The sequence below is a fragment of the Anabrus simplex genome, chromosome 1 (assembly GCF_040414725.1).
Source record: "Anabrus simplex isolate iqAnaSimp1 chromosome 1, ASM4041472v1, whole genome shotgun sequence".
In the NCBI taxonomy this organism is placed as follows: Eukaryota; Metazoa; Arthropoda; class Insecta; order Orthoptera; family Tettigoniidae; genus Anabrus; species Anabrus simplex.
The window spans coordinates 286,699,511-286,726,476 of record NC_090265.1 but is presented as its reverse complement, the minus strand read 5'-3'; the positions used below and the strand labels follow the sequence as shown (position 1 = coordinate 286,726,476).

At 37.7% G+C, this 26,966-nt stretch overlaps 1 protein-coding gene across 4 annotated transcripts in view; it reads left to right on the top strand.

Annotated features, from left to right (window-relative positions):
* LOC136887288 (E3 ubiquitin-protein ligase LRSAM1) overlaps positions 1-26,966 on the top strand; it is a 687,439-nt gene that overhangs the window by 213,947 nt on the left and 446,526 nt on the right. For 3 of the 4 annotated variants that reach the window (XM_067159791.2, XM_067159789.2, XM_067159792.2), the window contains exon 7: positions 5,346-5,447. The exons of the other annotated variant lie outside the window; for it this stretch is intronic. In XM_067159791.2, the coding sequence (XP_067015892.2) occupies positions 5,346-5,447 (102 nt within the window). The remainder of the gene's footprint in view (positions 1-5,345; positions 5,448-26,966) is intronic. 4 annotated transcript variants of the gene reach the window in all.

The following is a 26,966-nucleotide window of genomic DNA, read 5'->3' as shown; positions in this document are numbered from 1 at the left end:
AGGCCAGGGCCACTTCCCTCCCACTCCTAGCTCTTTCCCATCCCATCATCACCATAAGACATATCTGTGCCTGTGCGATGTAAAGCAATTTATTACAAACTATGCACTTGTAAAAAAAAAAAAAGTCAACACAAGAAATTAAATCACAGGATAAATTTCTGATAACTAGACACCTAGCTTTCCAAGTAAATTTGAAGACCCTAACCTTAATTAAGACTGATCCAATGATGTCAAATTGATTATGATTAGCAATAATACATGTCATCAATACTGGCTCAATAGGTGGAAATTTACATGCAGTTTTCATGCTTTGATAATCGTTGAAACCACACTACCAGTATTGACAAGGGCACTAACAGGTTAATTGTTTATTTCAGCATCAAACAGTGGAACATGATTACCTACATTGGTATAAATCACATTACATCCAGAAGGAACGTACAGCAGAGGGATTTTTTAGTATTAAATCTTGATTTGGAATATACAGGGCTATTCACCTAACATGTTACATGGAAATAAATTCTAAATCATTACAGATATCAGCATTCTGTTTTCATATTTGTAAATGGTAAACAGGGTCTTGTAAAATAACATGCTACTTAGTCTCATGGGGTGATTAACAACCGAGATATTGATACTAACTCTATATTTTTGAATGGAACGGCACAAATTCATACAGCTGATTTAAAATTTCATCTGCGTACAAGTTCAAATATGAAAGCATTTTCAAAATCGGACAATTACTTTTTGAGATATAAGTAAGAACAGCATGTGCTATTTGCATGCCGCATTCGACGACATGAAGTCGGGCAAGGACATATTGAGGCGCAAGCAGTTTCCTGGGAGTGAGTTCAGCCACAGAATGGATACCAGGCATGCAAGCGCCTCGTACACATGTGATGGGTTTGCAAAGTGTGTATGAAAGACAAAAACATGACAGGACAGAAAGGGTTGATGTGTTTAAAAGGAATAAAATAAGTACTTTGCCTTGAAAGGAACATGACAAAAGCTATAATTGTGATTGGTTTTAGTGTACAGTTCATACTACTCTATGAGTTGAGAAATAAACATAACACAAAACACCGAAAGACCTCCTTCTAGAAAATTAAATGGTCAGAGCTGATCGTGGTGAGATGGCAGCAACACTATTATTTATGTTTTATTTTACATGCATTAATCGCCGCAGAGCTCCAGTGCGACTGTAGTAGCGTGCATTCGGGAGAGCGTAGGTTCGGGTCCTGCCGTGCCCAACCTGAAAGTGATTTTCATGGTGTCCCATGTTCAACACCAGGCAAATACTGGATAGGTACCTTTGTGATAGGCCACGGCCGACTTCCTTTCCAAATCCTTCCTATTCCCATCCATGAGAAAAAATGCTGAACTGAGCGCAACCCATTACATGTCAGAACAAAACAATACAACTTTAATCTCCCTTCCCCGTTGTGTGTTCGCCAGTCACACAATAACGTTGCACACCCAGGATATGTTACGGTAAATCACATTATGTTTACTGTACATGTCTGGTATCCATTCTATGGCTGGAATCAAGGCCAGGAAGCAGCTTGCGCCTCAATATGTCCTTGCCCGACTTCAAGCCGTCTGATGCATCAGCAAAACCGCGCATGCTGTTCTTATTTATATCTCAAAAAGTAGTTGTCCGATTTTGAAAATACTTACATATTTGAACTTGTACGCAGTTGATCTTTTAGGCCAGCTGTATGAATTTGTGCCATTTCATTTTAAAATATGGAGTTAGTATCAATATCTCAGTTATTAATCGCCCCATGAGACTAAGTAGCACGTTATTTTACAAGGCCCTAGGTACCATTTATGAATATGAAAACAGAATGCTGATATCTTTAATGGTTTATAAGTTATTTCTGTGTACATTTTAGGTGAATAACCCTGTATATAGGATTATCCTCCACATCCAGTAGTCATATATTAAGATTATTAGGAGATAATGTTAGGCTAGAAGATTTAGACAAAGGACAATAACATTTACTGTATAGTTTGGTACCACAACTAAAACAACCAGGAATAGAACTGATAGTGGAATAATGAGGCTGGGGTTTCCTTACCTAACACATATTCCTAAGATGATCTTGGGAATTACAGCCAAAACATTTTCTTTGAAATACCCCTGTACATGAGGAGAAGATAGGATTACTTTGGCTGTACACAGCTGGAGGAGGAATATCCATTACATGACATGAGCCTTCATATCTGATACTCTCTGCCTTAATACTTGCAGCTTCAACTTCATATATATTCAACCTAGATCAAAAATTCAAATACGATCTGTACTTGGGGGGATATACCTTGCACTAGGTAGCTTACTAAGACATCTTCAGCAATAAATTATCAGAAAACCTTACAATAATACTTGCACATAAGTGGAGTTTTTCATTAATTACCTGTCTCAGGAAGTGATAATCTTGGACAAGAGACTGTTTGGTGCTAAATGGGATAAATTTTGACAACGGTGATCCTGAAAATTATTTGTAAGAGTGAAGCTTTAGAGTGCCAGTAATCAGGGGATATTAAAGCAAGGGGTTAACAGAAAATTATCCATGTTCCTAATATTTGTCTCTGAAACTTGTATTACCTTATTAAATACACTAAGGGATACTCTATTTCTACTTTCTTCTACCTGTCTTTGCCTTTGTATATCCTTAATCCTCATTATAATCGCTCTCTGGTTTCTGCTGCCCCTTCTATTCCAGACTTCTTGCCAAGTGTAACCCATCCCCACCCTCTGCACTTACATTTTAATTTTTGATAGCCAGCTCTCAGCATACATACTTTTCCGTTGTTGTTGGTAAGCTACTTGCAGCACTTCACCTCCCTACCCTCTTTTTAAATGGCTCCAATAGTTAAGTACTCTCTTAACACATTCCTCTTCTATATACTCCCCACACATTAATACCGCCCCGGCACTTGCTGTGCGCTGTGGGAGTCGCATTACCGCCTTACTAAATTTACAAATAATTTGATTTAGTATAGCTTTTTTTCTCAAGATCCCATAATTCAGCCCCAAACAGCATACAGTACTCTACTTAACACTAATGTCGTTAACACTAACCTTAATATTTTATAATTTATCCCTGGGAACTTTGTTTCTAGAATTTTAACAACTGAGAGGGCTGCATGTCCCCTTCCATTTTGCTCTCTTTAATTGATCTTTCCATCCACCTCTTCTGTTTATAATCACTCCTAGATATTCTAACTTATCTACTTGTTGAATCCTCTCCCCCTGAACTAGCCATTTCATTTCATTCTTTCTTCCTGTATTCTTGCACATTACTATCACCTTTGATTTATTTCCATTAATTTTCATGGACCACTTCCTAGCATATTCTGAGACCGCATTCAAACTTCTCTGCATCCTACCCCCCGCCCCCCCTGTTAAGGTCAGTAGAATCATGTCATCAGCAAAAATCAGTCCTGGGATCTCTAACTTGTTTACTACCAGCGCCGCCTGGTTACCAGTTATTTCCTCAGTGCCCTTGCAATATGTCATTTATGAATAATAGAAATAGAATCGGTGATAACTTGCATCCCTGTTTTAATCCCATCTTGCAATCTATCAGACTACTTATTATATTTTCCTCCAGTTTAATGCAACAATAGACATTCTGATATATAGCCTCAATCACTCGGATAATCTTTCTTGACACCTTCCCAGTTAACATTTGGTAAATTGAGATCACCCACTACAATTACGTTCCTTTCTGTGTCATTCCCCACATAGCTGATTGTCTTTGAAATGATTCCATATCAGCATCAACACCACCCTTTCCAGGTCTGTACATCCCAAAGACATCAAGTTGCCTATTATCTTTGGAGATTGGCCGTATACCTAGAATTTCATGTTTCTTATTCTCAACTTTTTCGTAACTTAAAAATTGTACTGGCTTAAAGGGAGCGCTTACCAGATGTACCTCTTCCTCTGAGCCAGTCCTTATAGTGGATTGAAGCCGCACTCTTTCATTCTCAGCATTTTGATAAAGTAATAGGAGGGCCATTGATTTTACCTTTAATTAACTGGCCAAAGACACATTTAAACTGATAAATGGGATTCTGTAGGCATCACAGCATTCCTCAAAAATAGATTATAAAGCTAGAAACCCATGCCTTGAGGCTAAGTGGTTCTCTGGAGATGTTGGAGAGAGGGAAACATGAACTCGAGAGTGTTCCTGGAAACGTAGGACACCATTTGCAAACAAAACTATGTGACATTCTGAAAAGAAATCCAGGCTACAAGCTATAAGCAAGTATCTGGAAGATGTTGACTGTGCGGATTACCGAATATATGACTACTAAGTTTGTTTCTGAATACAAATACTCCCCTATCACGTCTGTAGATGTAGAGGGGTTATTGTCTACTTTTAAATTATTTCTACAAACATACATCGCAGATTTACACCAGAAAACCTGTAAAATGAAATAAAATGGTGTACTGAAAGGAAAATTATGGACAAGAAATCTAACGGGAGTAGCCTAGTCGTGTAGTAAGAGTGAACTGAAGTCTGTTTCTGCTAACCATGAACACAGTCTGCGAACATAATCATTAATGCTTATTTCTGAACCAACTGTGTTGTGGACGGTTTATTTTTGCCAGTGAAATTACGTGCATCTCTTGACAGCAAACATTAAAAAATAAAGATATTTTATAAATCGTGCACTAGGTACTTTAACTAGTGGAATAGTTACAACTGTAAATAGAATATGGTTGCTACCTTTCCCTCTTTGATTATTTGATCATAATTTGTGTATACGGTAATATATGGGTGTGGGTGAATAGCTTAAATATAATAAAGGTTATGTCAAAATGGCATAAAATGTGTTAAATTATATACAAATAAGTGTGTATTTTAATAATTTTCAACAGATATTTGCATGCATATTTTGGAAATTTTCAGAGCATTGAAATCCATTTTCTATTAATAATTCCCTTTCTGCAAACTGTATTTGATCATAATTGAATAAACACACTGGGTTAATTTGACATATTATGCTCATGCCTCATCAGTGATTTAGTACTTGTTTTGCTACTTTAAAATCTCTGGAAGAAGTTTGATAAACCAAAATTATTTTACATCAGTCACTTGTGCTAATTGCATGCATTTCTTTCATTCTTTCTTTATACTTTGGTATAAATGGCAGGGCATGAAAGGCACATCATTTTGTAGTCTTTAAGTGTTGCTGAAACTTCAACTCCACTTTTGAGATGATTTCCTTTCCAGCTCATTCAGAATATAATTGTCATCAATTACTGCTGTTTTTCTTATCATTTTAGCTTTTATATGCATAGTCATTATGGCTTTAAACATATGTTTCAGGAGCAACGGCAGAGAGAAAGATTGGCATTGGAAAAAATTATTGAAGAACAGCAACAAAAAGAGCTGGATCTGAGGGTTGCAATGCAACTTTCTAAAGAAAAGGTACATTTCTGTATCTTGCTTAATTTGTATTATAAGGCATCATATGGCGTGTATTGAACAAATAGAGAGCAGCATTGTAAAACCATGTTCTTCTCAGCATATTGCAGTTTACAACTGGAATATGTGATTGCTCAAACATTTTAAAAATATCTACCTACCTACTTGCCCACCTGTCCACCATTCATTTCAAAATAATTTTGTAGTTCTTGACTAACCTATGCCATTAATTCTGAAGATCTACCAGTTACCAGCAAGTTGTCCACATATGACAAAATATACATTACAGAACCATTATCTTCTTTCCTGGAATACAGACATTGATCCACATTTTTTTTGCAAGTTTCTTTAGTTTCTTTACGTCGCACTGACAAAGATAGGTCTTATGGCGACGATGGGACAGGAAAGGCCTAGGAATGGGAAGGAAGTGCCCGTGGCCTTAATTAAGGGACAGCCCCAGCATTTGCCTGTTATGAAAATGGGAAACCACAGAAAACGATCTTCAGGGCTGCCGACAATGGGGTTCGAACCCACTATCTCCCGGATGCGAGCTCACAGTTGAGCGCTCCTAACTGCATGGCTAACTCGCACGGTCTACATTTGCTTGTTGAAACCCTAGCTTCAGTAAAACTTCTTGAGCCTTTTTATTCCTAACACGTGCAGACTGCTTCAATCCGTAAATACTTTTTTGCAATTTTAGTACTATGTCTTCTTGACTTGGTTCTTCAAAACCTTTTGGCTACTCCGTATATATCTTCCGTTAATCCGCTGTTTATGTACGCAGATTTAACATCCAGTTGTCGAGCATACAACAGCATACAGCAGCTACAACAAACAAAACTCTAATAGCCTTATGTTTAACAACTGGTGCAAATGTTTAGTCTAAATCATCTCCAAAGTTTGCTACTAAACAGGCCTTATACATGTCATGAACATTTTCATCCCCATTTCATTTTGTTTTGAAAACCTATTTGTAGGAAATCGCTTTCTTTCCAGTTGGAAGATCTGCCAGTTCCCATACATGACGTTGATTTAGAATATGTATGTCTTCTTTATCAGCAGTTGACTATAACTTTCGCTCACAGGGTTTCATTTTCAGCAGTTCATCCCATATTCATCTCACGTAATCCACTTGCTGTTTGTAGGTCAGTCTTGTCGATGGTACTCCTTTAGTTCTTTGGTTTAATGCAAATCATTGGGGTACCTCTTCAATTTCCAGCACACTGTCAAATTCCTCTTCCTAGTCATCTTTCTCATCACAAAAATCTTGTGTATTGTTATCAGTTGAACACATTTCAATGGCAATGCCGTTTGCCATTGCTTTGGTCCTTGAGATGACATCAGCTACCCCTTCTGGCATTGTACTGTTAACAACATTCATGTGACTGGTGTCTCCTTCGACTATTTTCACAGACCTGTTGACCCAACCTTAGCTGAGTTAGGGTCAGAAATCCTATATCCTTTAATATAGTCATCATACTTTGTTTCTCTTGCCATATTAGCTACCTGCATTGGAGTCACAGTTTGAAATTGGAATGAATTACCATTGCTTCTTGTCTCAGCCATGATCTGTTGTCATTTGTAGAAAAAGTTTTGGTTGCTAGTTACATGTCTTGCATGGATATCAATGCACTACCCCACAGGTCATGTGGTACTTAGCTTATTTTGCATCGTGAATGACATGTAACTCTGTTTACCTTCCACCTTGACCGATGATTTGACAGATTCTGTACCACTTGACATCCTTTGTTGATTTGTCTTGAATCAAGGACAATCTGTCTTTAAATGGCTGAGTATTTTACAAAAATAACATATTCGGGTCTCTTTATAATTTTAATTTAGTTTTTCATCCTTTGTAACTTTGTGTGATCCCTTTTTATTATTATTATTATTATTATTATTATTATTATTATTATTATTATTATTATTATTATTATTATTATTATTATTATTAACCTTACTGAGCTTGTTGCGGTTGACTGTTGCACTATCTTACAACTTGCTTGCTTCGATACATTTTTGATACTCATTGAGCATTTTCCCAACTTATGTATTTTACAAAGAAAGATCTTCATTAGGTTACTCACATTAAGAAGGTTATGAATAAAGGTTACATATCTCTTCATATGAGAGTATTTAGGCGTTTTAATAATGATGTAAAGGATAGGGTATGTAAGTCTCTGGTAAAACCCCACTTAGAGTATGGTTGCTGTGCATGGGACCCAAACCAGGTTTGCTTGATACGAGAACTGGAAAAGATCCAAAGGAAAGCAGCATGATTAGTTCTGGGTTATTTCTGACAAAAGAGTAGTGTTGCAAAAATGTTGCAAACATTGGACTGGAGAGACATGGGAGTAAGGAGATGAGCTGCTCGACTAAGCTGTATGTTCTGAGCTGTCAGTGGTGAGATGGCATGGAATGACATTAGTAGATGAATATGAGTAGAGCTTTTAAAAGTAGGAAGAAGATAAAACTAAAATTCAAGAAGACAGATTGGGGCAAATATTCATTTGTAGAAAGAGGAATTAGCAATTGGAATAATTTATTAAGGAAAATGTTCAATAAATTTTGAAGTTCTTTGAAATCATTTAAGAAAAGACTAGGTAAACAATTGATACAGAGTCTGCCACTTTGGTGACAGCCCTAAATGCAGATCAGTGATGATTTCTTTCATGATCCTGTTCCACGTCCCTCTTTTTATCCTCTACTCTACGTTTCCCTTCCCTATTACCTCTCCCCTCTGTAACATTTTCATGTTCCTCATGGTTGTTTTACTAATTCTACCTGCAGTAACTCATACTAATTCCTCACCAATAGCTGTCCTGAACTTTACCCCTGACTAGACCCGTTGGCCCTCAGTTTCATTCCTCTTGAAGGCCCACCTGCCTTCCACAACTTCTCCCTTTCCTTCTCCTCCATCTCATATACCTACTGTATCTTGTGCATCATTTGAGGGAGACCTCCCTTTTTTCTGTCTTCTATTAGAAGTATTTCACATCATTTACATTAATTAATAGTTAAACAACATTGGGCAAAGGCAGCACTTCAATGGATAGACTGAGTGCTGTTGGCTGGAGGAGGTGTGGAAAGGAACTTACCACCCTGCCCCATATGAATTCTGATTCATGGAGCTTGGTTGAAGGCATTTTCTAGCTTGCTAGTGCCCAGTTTGGACAGTTATTCAGAGTATTTGAATATACAATATAAACTGACCTTAAAAGAGCCAGATAAAGAAACATACACTTAAGAAAATGAAAATTGCAACACCATGAAGGCATTGGTCGTTTGTGTTGATTTTCAAGACATGGAACGATGCCATGTAGGTATGTAAACGATCAAAGTTTCAGACTCATTGGATTGTTGCTACAGGTCTCCCCACATGATTGGTCACGGAGGAATCAACTTGTAGTTGACTTGCAGTCTGTGCAGTGAAGTGTTCCCCATCAAACATGCCTCGACGACAGAGAAGAGCACGCTATCAGCAACTGTCGCCGTTTGAGAGGGCTCAGATAATTGGGCTGTGTGAGGCTGGATTATCGCTAAGGACTGTTGCGGCACGTGTTGGCCGATAGGCATCTATAGTACATGTATGGCAGCAGTGGTCAAATGAAGGTACCCACACTCGTAGACCTGGCACTGGCCCAGCGCAACAGACAACTGTGAGAGAGGGTCGCCGCACCACTCGGATGTCCCGGATGGAACCCTATGCAACAGCAGCACAAATTCAAGCAGCTGTGGCACCCTACGTTACACAACAAACAGTTGGTAATCACCTGCGAGCAGCTGGCTTACGAGCCCGTGTCCCCGCAGAAGGTGTTCCATTGACCCCACAACAGCGACGTGTAAGGCTGTCCTGGTGTCGAGAAAGATCAACGTGGGTTGATGAATGACATAGGGTCATCTTTAGTGATGAATCGCGCTTCTGTCTTCCCCGCAGTGATCGCCGGAATCGTGTGTGTCGATGTACCGGGGAGAGGAGCCAACCAGATCTTATTGTCGAGAGGCACACAGGCCCAACACCAAGCATTATGGTCTGGGGAGCTATTGGCTTTAATGTGAAATCACAATTAGTGCTTGCTGAGGGCACTATGACTGCTCGACAGTACGTTAATAGGGTACTCAATCCAGTTGTTGTCCCTATGATGGCGAACATTGCTAATGGGATGTTTCAGCAGGACAATGCCCGGGTTCACACTGCGCGAATCTCCAGAGAAGCTCTCCACGACATCACAACCTTAGAATGGCCCGCCAAATCCCTGGACCTCAGTCCTATTGAGCATGTGTGGGACATGATGGGTCGACAACTGGCCAACCGTTCTCAGCCACCCACAACTCTGGAACACTAACCCGTGCAGTGCAGCAAGCATGGGCCACAATTCCTCAGGAAGCGATCCAGGGCCTTATTGACTCCATGCCTCGATGAATTCATCAATGTATTGGAGCTCATGGTGGGCACATCCTGTATTGATCGTTGTCCAAACTTGCGGTCAGAGGGACCTGAAAGTGTAATCATCAAATCACAACCGAACACTCGTCTTGCATGTTTAGTTGCAGCAATGTAGCACCACTCCTTCTGGGTGTTGCAATTCCATTTTCTTCAGTGTAATTATATATTGATACATTCTTGTAATCTCTCCTGTCAACTCAAGCCATTTTAAACATTCCAGTACTTCACAAAATGGTTCCTACTTGCTCCAAATGATCTTATGAAGAGATTTTATTTATATTTTATATATTTGTATGTAGCCTATATGTTATGAGCCAACGGCCATAGCTGTGTTGAAACATCGGATCCTGTGAGGTCTCCGAAGTTAAGCAACATTGGGCGTGGTCAAGATTTGGATGGGTTGCCACACGCTGTTGGTGGAGGGTAAGGGAACGTAGGAGCAGAAAGGAACTGGCCACCCTACTGCACATAAACTCCGGCCCAGGCACACCTCTGCGGAGGTTCGGACCTGGCTTCGGGCAGATTACACCCTTACCTTATATGTTATGAGATCACTATAATCAGTCAATCACCACTGATCTGCATTTAGGGCAGTTGTCCAGATGGCAGAATCCCTATCAGTTGCTTACCTAGTCTTAAATAATCTAAAAGAATTTGAAAACTTCTCCCTTGGTAAATTATTCCAATCCCTAACTCCTCTTCCTATAAATGAATATTTGCCCCAATTTTCCCCAGTTTTTTCTCTTGAATACAAACTTTATTTTCATATAGTGATCTTTCCTACTTTTAACCTTTCCTGTTCCAAGTTCTTTTCAACCTTATGCATGTCCCATTCTGGATTTCTCTGGATGTTTCAACAATGGTTGAAATAGGCTAAAAATACCTTGTATTTACATAGCTGCTGAATAGTCATGAAACAACATTAGCAATAGTTTTATTTTGGCTCTTTTACCAGAACTAACAATGGCATGATAAATGCCCACAGCTTTTTTTCACTGCAACTTACCTATCTTCACTATACTCATACAAGTCACCTTTATCAGCATTCCCTAAAATTTCTAAAATATAATTTTCCTTCACACTTTCTTTATACTTTTGTGCACCCATCACAGACAACAGCTGTGAAAGAAACACAAGGCCCATAATTATTGTCGAAATATGGTCGTCCATTGTCTGAACAAAGCATGTGATGAACAACAGAATTACAGCATCAGACTGAACTTTGAATTGGAGAAGAGTACAGTGATTGAAATTTGAACTTGTGTTTGGGCCAGCAGGAGACATGTTGACATCCGAGTTAACCTGGGCAGTGGATGGAAAAGGTTAAAAACATCACTCAATCTTATTCATCTATTAATCTCATTCCATTACCCCACCAACAGCTCGGAACTTACTGCATATGATAAAGATGTTGATTCCCATAGGGAACTTGAAATATTTCCTATGCAGTGGACTCCATGGTATGCACTAGCCGTGCGTTTTGGTAGGTGTGCTATTTACCAACTGATGAGCCCAACTTAGCACATTGGGGCGAAACGCTGGCAACCAGGAATGAGTTAGCTAGAAAATTTATGATGTCCAATAACGGACCAATTATATTGGTATTACTTACTGCATAGTAAAGAAGCTCGTCTCCTTTCGTCCAAGTCTTTCCAGTCTAAAACTTGTAATTATTTTGTAATGCTACTCTTTCGTCAGAAACCACACAGAACAAATCAAGCTGCCCTTTTTTCTTTTTTTTTTTTTAGTTCTTGAATCAAGAAATCCTGGTGAGGGTCCCATACAGTGGAACCATATTCAAATTGTGGCCTTGCCAAAGACTTATGTGCCCTCTCCTTTACATCCTTACTACTGCCCCTATATACCCTCATAACTAGAGGCACTTATTTGTGGTGAAAATGTTTGACTAATTTTGTAATTTAAAAAATTTCATTTTGGTATATTTTTTGCTATTTTTATTTTATTTCATCAATCATTTTACTAAATTCTTATTTCCACTTTACAGCAATAAAATGTAAACCAAAACATAGTTGATAGCAAATTTGCAGTAAAACATATTTTATATTTGTATTTGTACAAGAAACACGAGAGTCATTCTTCTGTTGAAAAAACCATATCACATGTATCAAAGCAAGGATACATGGAAAAAAATTATCTTACTACTTTAACAAGTGGAGCCTAGCCTCAATGCTTTAGTTATGAATGTGCTTCAATATTATATGTGTGTAACCGGTTTCCAGCAGTTACATGGTACACAGTTAAGTAAAGAGGAAAATAAGTCAAATTACATGACACTTAAAAACTTTAAGACACAACAAACATCAGATGAACTGCGCCAATACACAAATAAATATCAGGTTGGGCAACGTGATGACTGTAATTAAGGAACATGGAACGGGGCTGGGAAACCTACCAAGGCCATCGATATACAGAAGTTACAGGTTTCCAGAAAAATCAACGGTGACCCCTTGATTCAAGATATTATTTTCCAGAATTAAAATTACAAGGTAAATCCTGAACAAATTCATCTATCCACACCATCCAGTTACACAGTTTACGAAATACAAATTTGATGTACTTGCCAAGAGCTTTGCTATTAGGTCAAGAGGTTAACTAAATATATCTTAGCATAATCAAAGTTCTACAATACAATATTGAGGGAAAGAGGAAACACAAGATGCAAATACAATATTAAATGAAAGTTAACATGCTTTCTAAGCCCGCTGTCACACAGAGCATCGAACGATCAAGAGCAACCAACTGCCATCGAGCACTAACGACTAAACTCATTTACCTTGTCACACTGGTCATCGATCGTGAGAGATCGACTGCGCGGAAACAGCTGATACTTCCACCCAGTGCCGTACAGGCTATAGGACGTATTCATATTAACGAGTGGAAAAGAATGTGTCGTGAACGCGATAATTCGTGTGAAGATATTATTCTAACGTATGAATATATTAGGAGAAAGGAAAGAACCAGACAATCGCAGTGGACAAGGCAAAGAGCCATGGAGAATTCCACCAACGTGTGCCTTCGTTGTGGAATGATGAAGGAAAATTCAGGAACTAGTACCGAATGTCCATCAATAATTATAAGGAATTAGTGGGAAAAAATGAAGTCACTAATAAACATCAGGCAAACAAATTACAGGAAAAGTATAAGTTTTGAGGAAAGGCTGACAGTATCGTTAAATTCAATATTCACAACGATTTTTTAAGGTTTAAAGTCAGAAGCGATGTTCACCTCCGAAATAACTATGTCCGTGACAAAATATATCAAATAAAAGATTAGTGGCAGGTACATTTCTTTGCATTCTACAGGTTGTTAATAAAGTATTGATAAAAAAAAAAAGGACTGAAAGCAATGGAGTCATTTATGTACATCAATTGGAATTCATAATTTGAAGGTATTACAATTAACAGTGAAAATATATTTATTTAGGCCTACAGGTTTCTGGACATCGGGGACTCATACATGTCTGCATCTTACAGATTTAGGATTGCTCATATTACATCAGCAGATTTGTACCTGTGATGCCATTCATAGAGCACTACAGCCAGAATTCCTGACAGGGTGAAAATTGCAACAAAAGCCTCACAACAGTGGCTCATTGTATTTCAAATATAAGACAAATACCATTTATGCTTATTTTTTTAATGATGCTGGTTCTTGGGACATAATTACTGTCTTTTTCAGATGATATTTTGAGGTGTTTATTAGATGGAGGTTAACAGCTTTTTAATTTTTTTCATACCACTTGGTGAGATCCCACCTACCAAAATAATAAATATATCAAGAAATGCTTCCAGTTAAAATTTACATTATACCTAGTGTAGAAATAGTATGTCAAGTTTTATTAAAATCCTGTAAATAATTTTGAAAGAAAGAAAAATGTACATATGTTCTGAATATTGTGAAAATGAGAAAAACAAGGAAAAGCAATGGGCATATTGCTTTCATGACAAGCATGTTGCTGAATTTCTGTACTGTCTTTTGTGCAAAGAATCCAGGTCCAAATCCAAACTTTGCAAGAATGACAATCCTGTGTTATCACTGAAGACTACAGCAGCTTCAAAAGCAGCTAATTTTACCAAATGGCTGTGAAGAAAGGTTGTCTATGGACATCTCTTCCAAAGTAAATTCTCTTTAGAGTTCTGTGTATTCACATATGTGTACATTTCTTGAGGAGTTCTGGTGAGGCTAGTACTCTGTACACTAGCTTAATAACTATAGGAAAAGCTTCTGGAATATTGTTCTAATGAGTAAGTTGGCAGTGTAATAGACTGATACTTGTCACAACTACATGTAAATTACACACAAGGTCTTATTACCCTCATTACTATGCATAAAGTACTGTCTCTCCAAACTTTGCACAGGCAAGCTGATCTAATTGCTCACTTAGCAATAATAAACCTATTAATCTAAATCCTGCACTTCCATCCAGGTTACTGGTAAACTCCTTGGTTCAGAGTTACAACTTTTTCCACCAATGTCTGGTAGGACTCTCTTTCTTACTTCAATGTTGATTTTGCCTTTCTGTACATTTTTCATATGCATCTTTACTGATGTGAACACTACCAAGCTTACGTATCTATCCTGAAATACTTCCCTTATGAATCACTGCAAACAATAATAGGTGCTAATAAACAAGCACCTTGCCTTCTATTTTTAGAAGTGAAGAGTATGCCTTTCTAACAACTAAGTACCATGCCTGTTTACAGTAGAATGTTATTTAGGGCTTTGCTCAGATGGTAAATGATTTCATTTTGCTATATCTTACATTGTGTGTCAAATTTTTTTAAAATACTGATTATATAAAATAATGTTTGACAGAGTAGGGTGCTTGGCTCTTGTAAGATCTCGGATTAACTTACAGGGTAATTAATCTTCTCAACCTTTTATTACAAGCATGTAACTGTGATATGAATATATTTTTATAAATATGCATATTTTCTGCCATCATATCCCCTTAATATCACATCACACAAAATGCAGATTTTTATTTTGTAGATTAAAATCTACAAAACTTTGGTAGAAACACCTGTCAAAACAGTTACAAATGAATTTTCCACCTTTGTTTTTCTTTGTTTACATGGACCTACAGCACAAGAAATAAAAGAATGGGTCTACCTTGATGCCCTCAGTAGGCCTGTATGTTATTAATAAGTTATAAGTAACAGACATAAAAGTAGTGAGAATGATTGCTGGTGCAAACAGGTATCAATGGCAGGAGAGTACATGGAATGAGGGAGATAAAGGCTAAGTTACAAAGGTATAAGGTGGCAGGGAGGGATTCAGTTAGGTATAACTGAAGTAAGAAGTTTGTCCTATGCGAATGACTTGGTCTACTGAAACCGTGCAATCTAATATCTAGCAACTTTAAAAAAAAGATGCAATGAATATGACATGAAAATGAATAATCTATGTAATGCACATTCGTGTGCTTTTCTAATAATAATAAAGTTAGTCTTTTCAAGACTAAAGTGATTGCAGTAGGGAAGACACCTAAAAGAGAACTGAATGTCAGGTTGGGAATACAAAACTGGAACAGGTAGATAATTTCAAATAGTTATTTAGGATGTGTTTTCTCCCAGGATGGCATTATAGTAAGCAACATTGAATATGGGTGCAGTAAACCTAATGCAATGAGCTTGCATATGCAATCAACAGTAATCTGTAAGAAGGCAGTCAGCTCCTGGACAAAACTACTCGTACCAGTATCTATACACTGGTCTGGTTTCAGACCACCTGTGCTATACAAACCTAGTGCAATGAGCTTGCATTTGCAATCAACAGTATACCATGAGAAGGAAGTCAGCTCTTGGACAAAGCTATCAATACACCAGACTGGTTTCAGACCACCTGTGCTGTACAACTGTTTACTACATACCGTACACATAGAGAGGACCTACTACCAGTGCTTCAAAATAGGCTACCCCTTTTTTTAAACCATTCATGTCATACCACATAAAATATACAAATTAAGTTGTAATAATGCTAATAATTAATAAAAATTGGAGTTAAGGTTACTTTCCCATTAGGTGCTAATGCACATAACTCACTGAGGATTCCAATAAATGTTGATAGATAAGTAGAAGGAAAACTGATTTAATTTAAAAAGTAGAACATTTCTCAAGGACATAAATTTTATTAGATTCTTTCTTGATCTACAATAGTTCCTGAATTTTAACTATGAAAAACCTTTGACCTAGTTCACTCAATCTTTCCATGTCATCATGAAGACACTAAAAATAACATTGATTAGCCTATGTTTTCTTTTCAGTTTTCAGTATCTTTTCTAAATATTTACTTAACACATCACTGTCACTTTCACATTTCTATTTCTTTCTTTTTTTTTTAACTGCTGGCAGAGCTGTTGGTAGAAGCAGAACTCACTGGACTGGAAGTTGAAGTCCCTTCAATAATTACTGAACTGCAGGATTTAAACCCATCCAACACAAATTATTTCTGCCTCCTCCTTCTCCATTTCAGCTTGGTGAGAATGCTCTCCTACACCAGGTGCCACTTCCATAGGTGTGTGTGTTATAGAACTGAAAAAAAATAAACAATATATTAATGCAATTCTTCTAAATTGGAGCTACATTTTAGTCTGCATACAAGCCTTCTGTTTAAGAAATTATTAGTTTCAATAATTATTATAGTAAGATGATTGTTAGGTTAGATTATATTATATTACTTTCAGTTATATCTGATACATTAATGAACAGATGGGTAGAAGTTATCGCCTAGAGACTGAATTTTCCCCTCACTCTTTCACAACTAGAACACTGGTCTGTAGTGTACGCCTACTTTAAAAAATAAATATTACAGAATTGTACCTTCTTCCAGCAATGAAGGGTTCCAGAAAGTTGAGAGCAGTGAAGTAGACCCATTTCTTGTTTTCTGTACAGCAGAACCTGGGAGGGGAGGGGGGATGTTATCTCTCCAAGTTCGATACCCTGCCCTCAGAATTTGCCATATTTTGGCACAACTTTTTTCCTGAAACAATGAATTAGAATATTGTGACAAAGAAAATATACTTGTTGTACTTATGGCATACACTTATTTGTCATTAAAACGAACAATGCTGTTCATTTTATTAGTTAGGCCTACGAGATGGAGGTTAGGAAAGCACTGCTATGTTTTCCAAACATTTCTTCAATTAAGTCATAAGAATGATAATTACTACTTCTCCTAGTGTAACTTTCTTTGCCAATCTGTTCCATATAATATATTTTATTAATAATTAATCTAAGATATCACTACACATAATCATAATAAATCTAATAATTACTTACCAGTTTTTGTCTCAATTCTCAATGCTATAAAATGCCATACGAAATTTACGGTCTCCCTGTTACTATATCCAGGGAGTCTAGGATTATACAACACTTTGTTTTCATACACTAGGCAAATTAATGTTTCGATTTCATCAACAGAACACAATGTTACGTCCGCCATTATCGAACGACTGCGACTGAAAAACGAACACGTTTGTTTTCACAAACCAGTCGATCTTCATCGCTCGTAGTTGATCGCTGACGATCGATGCTGTGTGACTGGTGCCACTGCCCTCTGTAGGTTTGTTTTCTTTTTTGGTTGATCGCAGTCGTTCAATCGATCCAGTGTGACAGCCCTTTAAGACATCTGAGAAATTGACTGGCGAGTCTGGGCGGGTAGGGCAAACTCCTATGTGAAAATACAAGCGAACATCAAAGTGAATTAATGTGGAACTGAAATCGACAGTGCTTACCCCAAGGTAGCCCATCTCGGGAGCGAGGATTCGCCAATGTGCGTCTGATCGCTGGACTGACGAGAGAACGAAAGACCACAAAATCTTGCCTCGCTCTCTTAAAAAGGGAAGTCTGGCCTTGGTGTGATTACCGAGTGACCAATCAGAGCACAGGAGCTTTCCTATCGCCACCCAGATCCACCAAACATAACCCTTTATCCAGTCACGATGTTTTCACTATGTTCCAGAACATAGACAGACACTAATCGCGAACTTTCCATCTTCCAGTGTTAGTAAGGACATACTTCTAGAATTGACAGGGGCCAACACCCCCTGTTTCAAAAGTCCTACAGTTAAAATATACTACAATAATCTTTTACACCATACAGGTTAGGTAGCTAAATGGAATACAAACAAAATATTCTACCACCACATTTCACATCATACAGTGAACACTCCTTAAAAAAGATTTACAAATAAAATATTCTACACCAACATTCCACATTATACAGTAAACATTCCCTAAAGAGATTCTGCACACATCTCAATGTGTATGTCATTATTTCCTAGTAGCTTCCTGTATGGTATAGCGTACATGTGGAGCTGTACTGGAAGCGGCTTACAAGTTTGCAGGTTTCCCCCTCATAGACCCCACCAACTTTCTCCCACTGTAACTTCATGCCACATCATGCTGCAGTCAGTGACGCTCGGCAGGCATATCTGTGAGGGTATTCCTCTTTCTTCTTAAGTACACAAGTGTTAAAATTCGTAGAAACGAGTTTGGATTCTCTGTTGAAGAAACTTTCTCTGCTCGATCTTTTGAAGAAAAAGTCCTAGTACTGAGAAGCCTTCCTCTAATATTATTATGTTCATGGAGGCAAGCTACTGGTACTTGTACAAGGTGTATAGGTGTATTCATAGTGATGTTTATGTAAAATATCCACGGATGTGGTTGTGAAATTAAAAATGCCCTTTTCTGCTTTCCTTGCCTGTTATTTGGAATTAATGATTCCTGGTCACAGTTTACTATAAAGGACCTACAGTACTTAAATGATTATACAAATAAGCATTTGTTGAGTAAGAAACACATGTGCTGGATTTCACTACCTTCCAAGAGTAAGCTGTACTTCTGTATTAAAGTCAACACTTGGTGACTTCCATATGAGAGTAAATTACTTCTGAAGTTTTTTTAGATATAATTGTTTGTTTGTTTCTTTCTTTCTTTATTAATTACACATGCCTGTAACAGAGTTGCACTCCAGTTACAACAGACATTACTAAATATATTATTGTAATAGGTAATGCAAATTAGAAAAAAATGTCATGAGAAATAACTCGACCCCCTAAGAGGACCAACGGCTTCGGGCGGATGAGTTCTTTTAGATGGGGTGGTAGTCCCCTCAGTGTAGGAAATGAAACTGGAACCTATCGAGCAGCATCTGTCCCATTTTAGGAACAGCTGCAGAAGGCATCTCTACTCTGTCAGGAGCGGCCACATCACCTGCTGCCAGCACCTCTAAAATGCCTTTGGGGGTGGCAAACCCATTGTAATAACAGCCTAAAAATGAGTGCAAATATAGTGCGGCCTCAGAAAATGCTAGGGCGTCCCCTGCAAGCAACACACAGTTCTTCAGGTACTGGGGGAGCTGTGACAAGTGGGTGATCAGTATCACAATATATTCAAATTGGCACATTCAACATCCTAACCCTAACAGACAAGACCAAAGAGTTGATAAAGTTGATGAAAGAGATCGACATACCCAAGCAGACCTGGTCAGCAACTGGAAACTGCATATGATGATGATGATGATGATGATGATGATGAAAGATATAGCCATCCTTGGTCTAGTGAAACAAAATGGAGGGAAGTGAGGAAAGAAAAATAAAGGAAGGGTATAGGTTGTTTTGCAGTGGAGGACAGGATGCAGTAAGCAGAGTAGGAATAATCATTAGAAAGGATGTCCTGAAATGATCATAGCAAGGATATAGGAATGTGAGATCTGTGCCAAGTATATGCTCCACAGTCTAGAAATAAAGAAGAGAATACAGAAAAATTCCTTGAAGAAGTGGAGAAATACATAGAAGGCAAGGAAGTAATTATAATGGGAGATCTGAATGCACAAGTGGGAAGAGAGAGACTGAGAAAAGAAGAGATTCTGTGGCTGTATGGATATGGCAACAAGAATCAAGAAGGGGATATGTTAATGGACTTCTGCCAGAGAAACCAACTCATATTAGGAAACACATGGTTCAGGAAGAAAAATTGCCAGATAACCAGATATGGATGGGGGGACAGAAGAACAAAAAGTTGATTGATTAAATTCTAACCCCCGGTTACACCAACATACAAATTACATCGGAAAAGTAATGAAACTTAAAAATATAGGAAATTTGAATATATGCTCGAGGTTGCATAAACTTAAATTACAGGTAGACCAAAACGACAATTACGGAAAGGATGTGGAAGTGGCATGGAAACCCTATGAGGCCGTGTGAGCATATATAGTTGTGATAAAGTAGAGGTATGCGATAATCACCCTCAACTCTTAGTTTACTAAATGAACAAATAGAAGATAAGGTACAAAAATCAAATTAATAAACTCAAATGAAGAAGTAACATATTAGATGAAAAATTAAAATGGAAGTTCCCGCAAACACGAGGTGTACTAATGATCCTTAAATAAATTTAAAAAATTACAATAATGGAATGATTAGACTCTTAGGAGAGTAGGAACTTTAAAGTCTTAACACAGAAGCTGATACAGAGTTACGGGAGGGAACCCCAAGGGAAATCTATATATATTAATTACACAGTTCATAAAACCAAAAGAAAAAAAGGGGAATTGCCTCCAAAAACCAAAAGGAATGACTAGCTGCAAAGCTAAGTCATTTCGACAAAATTGACGAATGCGGATGTCTAGAGTAAACTCCGATGCACAAATTAGATATTACATTAAAATGGACAAGTTACATTAAAATAAGTTAAATGCCAAAACACAAGGAACTAGTGCTTACCACAGAGGCTGGCATCCCCAGACGGGGGCGGACACCAAGCGCGTCCGCTCTCTAGATCGGTCAGGTGTTAAAGAATGGAAAATTCTAAATTCCCATGGAGGGAATTAGATATTTTTACCAATAGAGTATGTCAAAAATGTCAAAAACATATCAGATGTAAGGCTTTTCAGGCGTTTTTTGAAACGCTGGTTAATAGAGCAAACACCTGAAAAGCCTTAAATCTGATATGTTTTTGACATTTTTGACATGCTCTATTGGTAAAAATATCTAATTCCCTCCATGGGAATTCAGAATTTTCCATTCAGAATTGCTAGGTGGGCAATAATTCCATTGTGGAGATTTATCTCCCGTATGCAGTTATCAGACTGTGCCTCTTATAAGGGCTTCTGATAATTCACCTGCATACACCCCAGCGTCAGTGGGTAAGGTCTGACACATCCCACTCTGATGAGTCTAGTGTCAGACCTAAGACGAAACGCTGGTAAATAGAGCAAACGCCGGAAAAGCCTTACATCTGATATGTTTTTGACATTTTTGACGTGCTCTATTGGTAAAAATATCTAATTCTCTCCATGGGAATTTAGAATTTTCCATTCGGAATTATTAGGCGGGCAATAATTCCATTGTGGAGATGTATCTCCCATATGCAGTTATCAGACTGTGCCTCTTATAAGGGCTTCTGATAATTCACCTACATACACCCCAGCGTCAGTGGGTAGGGTCTGACACATCCCACTCTGATGAGTCTAGTGTCAGACCTAAGATGAAACGCTGGTAATAGAGCAAACACCTGAAAAGCCTTACATCTGATATGTTTTTGACACAGATGTTAAAGATGCGGAAAACTTGCTTCACTCTCACAAGGAGCCTGAAGCCAGAAATGGTCTGATCACCAGGTAACCAATGGGGCAATCTCATTACTCCGACATCCACATTCACCAATTAAAAATGTTTTAATTCCGATCCATTACAATTCACCAGATTTCCGCAGGGGAAGTTCGAGATCATTCTATTATGACACACCAGCAAAAACACAGCACGTATAAGCACACCCTGTCTCAAAAATAAATACATAATACCTAAAATTCCACAAATTAATAATAACCTTTTACAACCAGAGATACATAATAATTTTAAATAAGATTCTAAAATTTCATTGAACATAATTCTTGCAATGTTCTTTAGAGGTCCAATTATAAATAATTTTCTTCACCAGTCCAGAAAGATAAAATAGTAAAAATAATATATCAAGAGTTCACGTTTCCAAAATTAAATAAAATGATGCATGACATTTTCAAAATACAATGAAAAGATTTTGATCACTTCAGCTGTCCGAATTCCGGTCACATAAATATTGGTGGGAAAAGGACATTGGAAAATTATTATGGATGTTAGATGTTATAACTATGTCTGAGGAAGCCTATGTGACTGACCATAGAGCAGCGATAGCAATGTTGAAATTACACAAGGTCACAAAACTACAAGAAAAAAGAGAATGAAAAATTAGGGTCTGGATATCGAAAGAAAAGGAGGTTCGGGAAGAGGTCATGGAATAATTACTAAAGCTTATACCAAGGACAGATATTAGTCATGTTTTGAACAGGAATGGAATAATTTTAAGAGTGCATTTGTAACATGTGCAGAGAAAACATGTGCAGAACATCAAGCAACGTAAGAGAAAAAGAGACAACATAGTGGAATGATAGAAAGAAAGGTCAGGTAAAGGAAAAGAAGAAAACTTGAAAGGAATGACAATGCAAAAGACTGACTAGAGTAGAGCCAAATACATGGAAGCAAAACAAATTTGCAAAAAATTAGTAGCCAAAGAAAACTTTGGGAAACATTCACCTAGGAAGTATAGGAAGATTTGAACAGTGAAAAAAAATAATTTTTTTTGAATTGTAAGGCACTGTGGGAATGAAAGGACTAATACAGGATTTGAAAAGAATAAAGAAGGATTAATACTGACAAAACCGGAAGAGATAATGAACAGATGGAAAGAATATTTCAGTCAACTGTTGAACGTGAGAAATCGGACATGTGGAGAAGGTATCCAGGCCACAGGAATAGAGGAAGAAGAAGCAGAGAGCCGGGCTGAGTGGCTCAGATGGTTGAGGCACTGGCCTTCTGATCCCAACTTTGCAGGCTCGATCCTGGCTCAATCTGGTGGCATCTGAAGGTGCTCAAATACACGAGCCTCATGTCAATAGATTTACTGGCAAGTAAAAGAACTCCTGTGGGACTAAATTCCGGCACATCAGCATCTCCGAAAACCGTAAGGCCAATAGCATTATTATCATCATCATCATTATTATTATTATTATTATTATTATTATTATTATTATTATTATTATTATTAAGCAGGGAATGAATCAGACATTACCATGACGGAGGTGGAATGCGCAGTTAAAAAGATGAATATGGGAAAAACTGTGGGAATAGATGAAGTAGCCATAGAAATGGTTAGGGCTGCAGGACCAACAGCACTCCAGTGGACTTATAGAATACTCAAGTGTGTACGGAGAGAGAGAGACAGTGTCTGAGGGGGTGGGAAAATGGGCTTATTATACCAATATTCAAGAAAGGAGATAAGAAGATGTGTAGTAACTATTGAGGAATCACCATCCTCTCTCATGTTGCCAAGATAAATGGAAAGGATATTGGAAAGCAGAATTAGAGAAAAGGTGGAAGGTCAGTTACAAGAGGAACAATTTGGATTCAGAAGTGGAATGTCAACAGTAGAACCCATTTTCATTCTGAGACAGATTATGGAAAAGAGCTGCGAATATGGGAAGGATATAGTAATGACTTCTAAAGACTTTGAAAAGGCGTATGACAGCATCCCCAGATCAGAAATTTGAGAAAACCTGACATACAGGGGCATTGGCAAGGATCTAATAACATTAATAAAAACAATATATAACATTTGCAGCTGTGTGAAGACAACATTGGGTAGAACAGAATAGTTTGGAATTTACAATGGGCTAAAGCAAGGGAGTGTGTTGTCACCTTTACTGTTTATAATGGTGATGAATGAAATCGTAAAGGCATCAAGGGAAGATTATAGAGGGGAAGAATGAATGTAAAGATGATTGCAGATGATGATGTGATCTGGGGAGAATGTGAGGAGGAGGTACAACAACAGCTGAATGTACTGAATAGAAGGATTGAAAAATGGGGATTGAGTATCAATGTGGAGAAGAGGAAGACAATGATGATGAATAAAGGAAGTAAAGAAGGAAAAGGAAGTATCAAAATTGGAGACAAGGAACTGGAAATAGTAGAACACTTCATATACTTGGGAAGTGAACTGACAAAAAGAGGAAGAAGACTGGATATGGAAATTAATTGGAGGATACAACTGGAGAACAACAGAGATTACTATGGAATAACAATGTACCAATGCAAGCTAAAGAAGTAATGTACAAGGGATATTACTTACAGTACGTGTAATGACATATGCAGCAGAAACCTTGACAACAACTCAGAGAGATGAGAGTAGAGTACAGGCAGCTGAAATGAAATTCCTGAGGAGTATGGTACAGAAGACAAGGAGGGGTAGAGTGAGAAATTAAGACATAAAATTGAGATAAATGTTCAAAAACCAAATGACAAACTGGAACAGAACATATCTAGATGGCTTGAACATTTCAAGCAGATGAAAGAAGAAAGACTGCCAAGGCAAGCACTGGCAAGACAGATGTTAGGGAAGAGAAGACGCGGGAGACCAAGATTACGATGGATGGTCTCTGTGAAGAACAGTGTAGGACAATGGAACCTGGACTGGAACACTGTCTCGGATGAGAAATGGTGGAGAGACAGAATGAAGTGGAGAGGAACCATATTTGCCCCCACCCGGTTTCAGTTGTGAAAGGGGAAACAATAATGATGATGAAGATTTTAAGTGTATTCGCTGAATTAATTCAGTAGACGGTTGGGGGCATTGAGAGATCTATGGCATTGTTTTTTAATAAGTCATTAAACATGGTACACATCCTTACTAATGGCAAATATTTGTGAATTAATATGTTGGATAAAGGATTGTGAAAAGACGTCCAGCTCTGCAAGTTTGCTTTCCTGACGCAGAAATGTATTCTGGGTAGCCTATCACCACTGTTTATAATGCTGTTTATAATTTTGTGTAGAAAAAGTTGTTGATATAATACTTGGTGAGCATTTAATGAAGCATAGCTAAATTCTTCTAATAAGTTACTAGACCAATATGAAATTCTCAACCCATATGTTGACTGATTATACTTCTTGTAATAAATACAGAGTAAGAATCTCTTTTGAACCTTTTCAATTTTAGTTATGTATAATTTGTAACTTGCCATCCATATAATGGATGCATATTCTAATTTCAACCTTATAGAAGACACATAGAGTCTTATTAATTTCTTCCCATGTCGTTTAATGAAACCCAGTTGTTTCAGTGCTACATGTACTATTATATCAATATGTGAACTGAATGATAGGTTACTACTTATTGTAACTCCTAAGTAATTCATTGATACAACTTGTTCTAAATTCTGTCCAGTCATTAAATACTCACTGAAAGGGATCATTCCCATAGAATAGCTCATCATGAAGAATTTTCTGATATTAAATGTGATTTTATTGGTGATGCTCTGCATGTAGATCTTCTCAGTATCCCAGCTTGGAGAAATGGAGTCATCAACATGTGATAGCTCTTTGTACAACTTAAGATCATCAGCAAATATGAGGCATTTGGAATTTATAACTACATCTCTCATATCATTTATAAATGACAAACAATAATGATCCTAAATTTGAACCTGGAGATACACCTGAATTAACACTGAACACAAAAGATTTGGCCTAATGCTAGGTGACAAACTGACTTCTATTATGTAAATAGGAGGACATAAGCTTGAGCATAGGGTTCTTAAGTCCAAATCCAGAAAGCTTTCTGTGAAGTACTGCCCCCACATTATATCTTTCTGCCACTGCATGACTGTTGCATTTCTAAGAAAGTGCAAGATCTACTTGCTGTCAGCACTTCTATTTCTATTCCCGAGTCCCACAATGTGAAGGAATGTAATATGATTAGGAATGGAAGTGCTGAGAACAACTAGACTTATCACTTTCTTAGAAATGCAATGGTCATGCAGCAGCAGAGATATAATGCAGGGACAGTACACTGTGATCAATCTTGTCAAACACTTTTTGAAAGTCCATATTTATCACATCAACTGAGTTATGACTGTTTAAACCATTAGCCACATCTTGTACTAGATTTGATAGGTTAGTGACAGCTGACCAATCAGGGTAGAATCCATGTTGATGTGGTCAAATGTAGTTTTGAACATGATAAAGAATCCAGAAATAAAGAATTGTTTCAAAAACTTTTATGAAAGTACATATTATGGAAATGGGCCTGTAATTTTGTACATCTCCATGATCTCCAGTTTTATATACTATATATCAAGCATACATGTGAAATTTTCCACATTTCTGGGAACATGCCTGTATCTAATATAAGATTAATTATCTAACATAAGCCAGGCTGAATGGCTCAGACAGTTGAGGCGCTGGCCTTCTAACCCCAACTTGGCAAGTTCGATCTTGGTCCAGTCTGGAGGTATTTGAAGGTGCTCAAATATGTCAGCCTCATATTGGTAGATGTACTGGCATGTAAAAGAACCCCTACAGGACTAAATTCCAGCTCCTCAGTGGTTCCGAAAACTGTAAAGGTAGTTAGAGGGACGTAAAGCAAATAGCAATTTAAAATTTTTTTTTTGCTAGTGGCTTCACATCGCACCGACACAGATAGGTCTTATGGTGATGATGGGATAGGAAAGGCCTAAGAGTTGGAAGGAAGCAGCCGTAGCCTTAATTAAGGTACAGCCCCAGTATTTGCCTGGTGTGAAAATGGGAAACCATGGAAAACCATCTTCAGGGCTGCCAACAGTTGGTTTCGAACCCACTATCTCCCAGATGCAAGCTAACAGCCGCATGCCCCTAACCACATGACCAACTTGCCCGGCAATAGCTTTATTAATATTAATATCTAACATAATGGTGGCATTAAGATATTCGAACAGCCTTTGACTATGTAAGGAGGATTCCCATCTGACCAACTTGACCTGTTAGATTTATTTACTTATTTATCATTTATTTTAGGGCTCATGGCCATAATATACAGATGATGCAGACTGGAAAGAAATAGAGTTAGAAATGGCTGTGAAAGTAAGGAGAAATTGAAGGAACTTAATAGAAAATTGAATCTAGCAAAGAAGGCAGCTAAGGATAACATGATGGCAAGCATAATTGGCAGTCATACAAATTTTAGTGAAAAATGGAA